At 39.3% G+C, this 8,954-nt stretch overlaps 1 protein-coding gene across 3 annotated transcripts in view; it reads left to right on the top strand.

The window, feature by feature from the left end:
- Positions 1 to 8,712, top strand: part of LSAMP (limbic system associated membrane protein) — a 615,816-nt gene extending 607,104 nt beyond the window's left edge. For all 3 annotated transcript variants that reach the window (XM_054700551.1, XM_054700552.1, XM_054700553.1), the window contains one exon: positions 857 to 8,712. In XM_054700551.1, coding sequence (XP_054556526.1) covers positions 857 to 954 — 98 coding nt within the window. In that variant the 3' untranslated portion in view covers positions 955 to 8,712. The remainder of the gene's footprint in view (positions 1 to 856) is intronic.
- Positions 8,713 to 8,954: the final 242 nt, after the last annotated feature.

The following is an 8,954-nucleotide window of genomic DNA, read 5'->3' on the forward strand; positions in this document are numbered from 1 at the left end:
ATACAAAAGGAGAAAATGAATCAAAAAAGCATAGGAGACAAGCCCTTCAGTCAAACGTACATTTTCTGCCTAACCCTCTCTGTCAACACACAAATCCTTTCTCTACCTTCTGTTGCCTCCCAGTCTCCCTCTTGAACCCACACTCTCATCCCCCAAATCTGTCCACCTTGAGAAGACCAGGGTGGCAGCAGGAAACCAGCCACTGCAGACTGAGCTCAAGACAAGCTCAAGCCCCGGTTCTACCTGTGGTTTGGACCTGTGTCTTAACCTCTCTAGGTTGGTTTGTTTTGTGACTGTTGTTGCCTTTGCTTTTCACTTTTAAAGTGTCAAATAAAGAGTTTGGACCAGAGGATCCCTTCTATAATGTGTTGACCCCACCCAGCCACAAATGTTACTTTGACACTTCCCTTTAACAAATTAATAATTACTGCTGAGAAATGAGTCACAGCTTGGTTCCATGTTTTATTGATGGGGGTGCTGTGATGCATGGCTGCAGGACCCCCCCCCCCCCCCACGCCTGGGATATTCGAGAGCACTGGCAGGGCATGCGGGAGCAGAGCATGCACAGGGTCAGCCTGCAGCACCATCAGACCTGTCTCGAGGGCCAGGTTAGGGCCTCCTCTGGAGAGAGCTTTTTATATTTCGAAGTGTTCCAACCAACAGACTCCTTAAAATACTCATAATTCAAGGAGGAGAAGGATTTAGGAAAGATTTTGACCCTTTCTTAGGCTATAAGTACCCTGACTTTGAGGCTTCGGCCAAGTTTTACTTCAGATTACGTCAGCAATCAGCTGTCCCATGGTGGGCTCTGCATGTAACTATTCTCTTTTCTCTCTCTCTCTCTTCTGCACTGCAGGACCCGGGTCGGTGAGAGGAATAAACGGATCCATCAGTCTGGCCGTACCACTGTGGCTGCTGGCAGCATCTCTGCTCTGCCTTCTCAGCAAATGTTAATAGAATAAAAATTTAAAAATAATTTTAAAAAAACACACAAAATGCGTCACACAGGATACAGAAAGAAAGAGAATGAGATGGGGGAGACCGTTTATTTCACAACTTTGTGTGTTTATAAATGAAGGGGAAATAAGAAAACAAAGAAGAAAATACAACATTTAAAACAATTAAAATCCATCAATAAAAAATCTAGTATCATTCAGGGTGAAAAATTCTACCAGGAAATGTGTATATCTAAGCTAATGTATGCTGTGTAATTCTACATCACAGATGTAGCTAAGAATTCCAGATGTTGTAAAAATAAGAAAAGTGAAGAAGTACCAGTTGGATATTATTCCCCACATGCGCACACACACACATACACACACACACACACACACACTTTATCCTTCCTTCATCCTTTTACATCTGTGGGGAAAGAAAAAAAAAAGGTCTTGCCTTTGATGTTTCTATTTCCATCCTCTTTTTATTTGTTTTTCATTTGAGCTGACTCGTAGCCACTTCAGACTATGGATGGGCTTCATGCAGGAGTCCTGTGTTGAGCCTTTATCTGGTTTGCCACCACAATCTTTCCAATGTTTAAGACCACCCCCTTCCTTCCGAGTGTTCTATCTCCCCACCTGTATCCCAGATATCCCCTTTTTATCTCCACCCCCAGCTTCTCTTCACCCCACCAACCCCTGAGCTCTAGTCAGGCCGCAAATGCTAGGAAGTGCCATTTTAATTTTCTCCACTGTGCGTGCGTGCTCAGCTCTCTCGCTCTCACGTGGGTGTACATGTGTGTGAGTGTGTGTCTCTCTCTAAAGCATGCCAAGGTAATGGTCCATGTGTACATAGATTCATTGTGCTGTAGATACCGTCCCGCATTGTAATTGTGAGATGCGGCTGTGACAAGTTTGCTGGGGGAGATGGTGGGAAGGAGCAGGAAGCCAAGTTTCTCCCCCATCCTTGGTTGTCACATGACATCAATGTGTATTCAAACCAAGCAAGTGCCCCTTCCAAGGGCAGAACCTCATATTCCTCCTAATCTAATCATCAGAACCCAGTCGAGAGTCACTCAGAATCTCACTATAAATGAAAGTGCCTACTATTGATGGGGTGAGCAAACAGTAGAAGGAACCAGTGACGTGCATGAGGTAACCTAGGAGAGAAGGCTCCAGATTTCACTCTTGTTTCATGAGTCTGAAGGATTCACATAGCTCCTGTTTTTTGGCAGTCTTGGTTCTGCACCACTGCAGGAATGACTCGCATATATTGAGTATATCCCCAGAAGCAGGAAGGTCTCCAAGTGTGATCTACCAATGATGAGAACATGAGCCATGTGGAGACCCAAAGCAGCCCCATTTTGCCCCTCCCTAAACTTCAAATAACACTGCATTTGCCCTTTGGCTAGCCTTGAGCAGAGATTGTTTTCTATTTCAGATGAAATACAGTGAGAGCAAGCAAGGGCAGAAAAGTTAACAGCTGCTCGGGTCCATACTCATGGAGATACAGTCAGAGTTCTAATATAAGGCGTTGACCACAACAAAAAGGAATCCACTCCTCGTGTTCCTTTGCAGATTTCCTGTTGTTCTAGGCTAACAATTGATTTGGTTACCCACATCATCTCCTTTCAGCTCCACTGACAGTGTTTATAACACCATCGTTCCTAGCCGTTCATTGTCCTAGACCAAGCTACTAGAAATGGCGTGTTTTCACCGTCCCTGATTACTTTGGACTTCTGTTCTTCTGGAAAAGATACAGTGGGGGATATGGTGTTGAAGTTTACATCTAAAAGAGTCATCACATTAACTCTGAAATATGAGCTGGTTCCTTCACCAAAAGAGCCGGGAAGCTCCTAACAATTTAGGCAGGAATTACATGCACATCACAAGCTTGGCTTCATCACAATGTCAGAGGATTTTCTTAGCAAAGACCTTTCAGATAGAGTTGGATTTCTGTATGTAGATATCTTTGTCAGGAAACCAACCGTTATTTTCAGTAACACTAAGGAGGCATTGGAAGTGGCTCAGTTTACGAAAGAAGAAAAAATTATTATTGAGATCATGATTGAATGTATTTCAGCAGAGTCAAATATTTCATCAAAGGTTGAGCCTGGAAAATAGTTGTCATATGATAAATCACAAGAAACTTCATAACAGCAAGTCCAAAAGGGAGAAAGAAAAAGGTGGGAGAGAAAGACAGACAGAAGGGAGGTAACAAGAAATAATCTACAGTTTTTATTGATAGATTTGGTTACTTGAAGGCACTTTGCAGTGAGTCGCATCTTTGAGGGTAATGATGTTCTCAATGAGCAGCATTTGCATTCTCTTGTAGGGGATTCTATTTGTCCTAATTAATCTCTTAAGATTTGGCAATGTAAACATGAAACAAAGACACGCTGGGCTTGGGATGGGTAAGTGTAGTTGGGGCAGATTCTGGCATAGGACAGAAATTCTTATTTCTGAATGTGGCTACTAAAAGACTGGGAAGGTGAACCATATTCCTATGCTGCATCAATTTATTGACAATCAGGTATTTCTCTATACTTAGTCTTCCCATTTAAAATGGGAATAAGAGCTTCTCATCCTTGATGATAAAAACTCCCCTTATACTGGAGAGCTAGCCTCATCCTTAAGTGCAAGCTGTGGAGGAGTGCATGCTAACTTAAAGATGTATATGAAAAGAAAGTTACAGTTGTTAATTCACTTTAGTGCCAGTTTCAGAAATGAGTTCTTCTTGCATGTCATCAATTTTAATAAGACATCTCACTTTTTTAATTATCTCCATCTTCTAAGGCCTAGATCTTTGTTTTACAGAGGGAGAGTCTCCATTGAAAGAAATGTCTTTGTCATGTCAGCACCATTTATTCCTGATTTTTAATATAACGGACCACATACTAAACATAATTAAACATATATTGAATATTGTGATGTTTGCCTATAACTCTGCAGGATCTGGGCATTTTAAAACTTTGTCCTGGCTCCTGGTTCAGAGCAAACATTGAACCCAAAAGTATCATAGATTTGAAAATGTCTCTAAGCAATGTGGAGAATACAGAGCCTAGAGACTGAAAAAAGGCTAGTTAAAAAATAGAAGCCACCTAGATTGTCGCAACATGGCACTTCTTGGAATTTAGTTCTTTTTATTGTTATGGAAGCTTCAAGAATTTTGTCCATTGGAAATCAAAGCCTGAATCCCTGCACCGAATAAAAGTCAACTGGTTGGAAACAATTTACTGAGAGGAATGCAACGCATTGATAAATCTGAATGGTTAATATATTTAATGGCCTTTTTTTGTAAAATGAAATGCCACCATTCATTATACAAAATCCTTAGACACGACTTTTAGTTAACAAAAGCAGAAATGACCTTGACTGGGGATACTTACTGAAGAATGAGAACTATCCTAGATTATACAACTATAGAACTATATCCTCTGTGCAATCATTCATTAGAATTTTTTTGTTTCTTATTGGAGGAACATCTTACTTGTTTTGAGACATAAAATCCCTTTGCCCTAAAAAAAACAAAGACTTAAGGAAAATTCAATGTGTTTTCTGTGAGGAAGAATTATTCCATTGTCCTTTGCCTTCTCTTCCAAGTCAGGCACACTTCTTCCTTGCTGTGGGCAATTTTCTTTTTTTTTAATTACATAATCAGACAACTGGGGCTATTCATAGAGACCTTGTAAAAGTACTCGTGATTTTCATGTTCTTGGAGGACAGAAGCAAAATCTGTTTCTCCTCCAAAAGTGGACTTACCTCCTTTGCATACAAAAACTAAACTCCTCAGCATGAAATTATTTCTGAGTTATTACCTACCGAGTTGTTAGCTTCTTACCTTTTCCAGTCATAGGTTATTTCCCCAGGTTGGTTGTGGTTTCTCTGTTTCTATTGATCTGTCGCCCAAAATCTGTCATTTTGTTCTTTGTGGGCCTTGAATTATTTGGGGATAAATAATATATACGTGTATGTAATTTTTTTAATCTTATCTTTACAGATGCTATATTTACAATATTGTATGTGTTATAAGACAAATCTAGAATAATTGTTTAAACTTAAAATGAAGAGTACTGAATTTGGTTTAAAAAAAGAGCTTTGCTTCATTTAGAGAGATGTGGAGCCCCATTTTTTCCACTGTGACTAATTTTTGAAAGGAATTTGCTTATGAACTATTGCTTCATGGGATTAACCATGGCCTTATTTTTATCATAAGCTTTTTATCTTGGATGTAGTTTTAGTTCCCAATAACTATCATTTTTTTGTAGAAATACTAGTGTAAAGCTATACCTGACCTATTCTGAAGATAAATATTGAAAAGACCACAAAAATAGTGAGCTGAGACCTTGAGTTAAGAAATGCAAATCCAGTTTAGAAAGCCTCCTTCTTTCCTAACTATTTAAAATATTTCTCCCCCAAAGATTGCATTTGCCCCAGTGATGTAAATTTTCCATCATGGTTGGCATAATGTCTATAAACATCTCACTAAGTGCAAAATGGAGTTTACATTTATGTGCATGCTAGCAGAAGAGAAGTCAACTCTTCTTATTTGCATGTAGCTATGTTGTTAAATGTGGCCAACTGAAATTCAAGAATTTATTTTCACCCAGCGATATACATCACTTTCCTCTTGGCAAGGAAACTGGTGTTAACATTAGGTTTAGGCTTAACATTTACACCAGTGCAAATGTTTATGAATATTATGGAAAACTTATTTTAAAATCTTGATTTCCTCTCAGCACATTTACATACTGTGTGCTGATTAATAAATTAGGCACCAATCATGTGTAAATCAATGTAAATCACTAGTTTATATACATAATATCAACTATGTAAACTTCATTTTTCATGCAGGGCCAAGTTCAGTTAAATCTAGGAATCTCAAAGGAAAAAATCAAATAAAAATAAATAAAACCCAAAGCATCTCACAGATCAGAATGGGAAGAAGTAGGACAAATAGCGCTAGCAGGAAGTTACCTCATTAGAAGGAAGCAGGCCCACAGGAACTGCCAAACCTCACATCCTTCTCAGATCCCAGGAGGCCACCCCTTTTTTCCTTCAGGACCCAAGTGGGGTTTCTCCCAGCTGTTGCCATTTGCCTCACCCCAAATCAAGGGCAATGAAGAGACAGGGAGGGAGAAGTTTTGAGGCTCACGTGTTTGTTGTGTCAATTCCTGAGTATTGTTGCTTCTTACTTACCATCTAAAACATGTTATTTCAACAACTCCAAGGATGTCACTACACCTTGGTGAGCTAATAGAACTAATCCATTTTTATTTTCCGTTCAACAAAGACATTGGTAAAACTTCTTCGTCATCTTGATTCTAACAAATTGTGGAATATAAGAAATATTATATCCTTGAGAAATATCTTGCTAAGTCACCCAAGGAAATAACTACTTAATCTGGTAGACCTGTATTTCTATATAACCATCTCACATATTGCAAATGAGGTACAGAATTATTTTCAGAGGGAGTATCTCCCATCAGACATATTTTCTTAGAGTCTTTTTGAGGAAATTGGTGTGTGCCACAGCATGATCTATACCTCCTCTACAATCTGAAAAAGTGGTACATAAAAGTCATTGAAAAAGATGACCCCAGGGACAATGTCAATTCTCTGCAAGGACTGTTATAGAAATAAATGTGGATATTTAAAGTACACTTCTCTATCCAAGATAAATGGCACCTTTAAAGTGAGATAGAAAGTGTGCTAGAGGTGGAGTCCAGGGTCTAGCCCTGGGGCTGACCACAAGCAAGCTGTGTGACCTAAGGGAAGTCACTTACCCTTCCTGAGTCTTGGCTTTCTCATCCTGAAAGTGAAAAATTTTGATGATCTCTCTGAAACCTCTATCAGCTCAAAACTTTCTGATTCTGAAGTAAGAACTAAATACTCATGTAAGCCTGTGCCCAACTTATCCTTCCATTCATGTCTCTAGTCTGGTCTTTGTGCTGTCTTCACTTCTCACAACTATTATTTCATCATGTGCATTTCAAAAGTCAAAACTTCCTAGTTTAGAGGGTTCCTGGACTGGGTCTGTAGTTCTCTTCTGAATAAAACTTATTGGCAATATAGAGAAGGGACACATTCAGATCTTACTAACGATATTGAAATGACTAGGAATTGTTCCCTTATTTATAACATGAAATCTAACAGCTGAACTATATTCTAGTAACCTTTCACAGGAAGGAAAATATCCAGATTGGGTATCAGGCAAGTACTGAGGGGGGAAGTTGTGCATATGAAAGGAAGCATCAGTTTTCTCTCATCCTGGGCCAAATGCCTCCTTAGAGTAAATGTGTGTCCTTGGAAAGGTTTTCCTGGTGCTGATGGCAGTAAGCACGTGGTCCCAAGCAGGTTCAAAAGGCTGTTGTGTGAGAAAAGGGAGAGAGAATATATTTTACTTGGGAAGGAATTTCTCCTAAGTTTCACTAAGCCTGACTTACAGGCTGTGAAATCAAGCAAATGGATAGAGAGAAAGTAAGCATTGCTTTTTATAAGCACAAGTCAATAACATTTAAAGAAGACACATTGAAAATGAGATGAGAAGACACATATTGTAGGGGATTACAGAGCTGAAGATAGTAAGAGTTGCTAGGAAATCCAAAATCAAAGTGGAAGTCAAGTTTTCTGAGAAGAGAGGAAGCAGCAAGGATGTTTTCTCAGACAGTTAAGGAAGAATTACGTTCTCGAGCCACATTCTGGATGGATGGAGCTCAGGTGCACTTGTCTTGATCCATCAGAATACATCCCCACACTGTGCTTAGCATCTGTCAAAGGTAGCTTTTCATTCCTTAGAGAACAGAAAGAATCTGAGTATTTTGTCCACTGAAGAGAAGGGATTATTCGTAGCTCCCCAGCGTATTTATCACTTTATGTAGATAAGGCTATACAGTGTACTTAGATACTTAGGAAGCTCTCAGTAAGGGGGAAGAACCACCTGCCATAGGACAACCCCCCCACTTCATGGTCATTTCAGAGGTGCCTCTTTTTCAGTGGTGCTCCTGGACCTCCTCTGACAGCTACATTCTCCTCTGCACAAGCTCGCTCCATGTAAAGCCAGGCACAGAGTACAAATCTGCTTCTTGCAAATGAAGAAAATACATGGAACTCCTAGCTACCTGGCATGCAGCAGGAATTCTAAGCTCTCCGAAGCCCTTTTCAACCCACGTCCATGTCTTTGCTCCTCACCAGAGAACATAAATGGTTCATCCAGGCAAACTGTAGCCAAACATTTATTCCCTGAGTATTTCCTGAGAATGGGGAAGGTTAAAAGGGAGGAAACCACAGGGAGAGAAGGCCGGGGAAAAGCCTCCAACTTGCTTCCCCTACCACTGCTTCACCCCTTCCTTCTCACTGCCCTACTGAAGGGTGTATAAATCCTGCTCTTGGTTAGAATTCTCCTATTAACAGTGTTATATACATATAAATATATATAAATATATAAATATATTCCTTTTTTTCAGCCCTGTAGACATAAACTGAACTTTCCTTAATGATACAAACACATGGCCATTTTTTGTTTGGGTTTTTTGTTGTTCAAGGTTCTTTATTCTTGTTTATTGGGTGGATTTTTTTCCCTGGACACTAGCTCTGTGAAGGAAAATAAAAGCGCAGTGTGTGTAAAAAAAAAAAAATTAAAATTATAAAAAGCTTTTTTCCTTTTCTTTTTAAATGTATTTAAATTCTGTTCCTCTCTTCTGTTACTTTACACGTATGAATGCTCTGCTCTTCTGTGATCTTAAAACAAAATGAAATAAACGTGAAAAGGAGACTCGTTGACCTGAGTCAGTGATCTTGTGGTTGACTGCACTACATTCTGGCTGAATGGAGGTTTTCATGAATAAGATAGGAAATGAAGCCAATGATACTGAAAATCATGTAGGAAGGGGTAGACAAAATACTAAAGAATCTACTCAGGTTCTCTATCAATGTCTCATCTATCACAGAAGGGTACGTGGTATTTAAAATATTTTTCTTCATCTAAGCAAAGAGTTTCTCTAAAAGTTTTCCTTTTTT

Source organism: Talpa occidentalis, unplaced genomic scaffold (genome assembly GCF_014898055.3).
Source record: "Talpa occidentalis isolate TD23 unplaced genomic scaffold, MPIMG_talOcc4v2.1 talOcc4.4, whole genome shotgun sequence".
Lineage (NCBI taxonomy): Eukaryota > Metazoa > Chordata > Mammalia > Eulipotyphla > Talpidae > Talpa > Talpa occidentalis.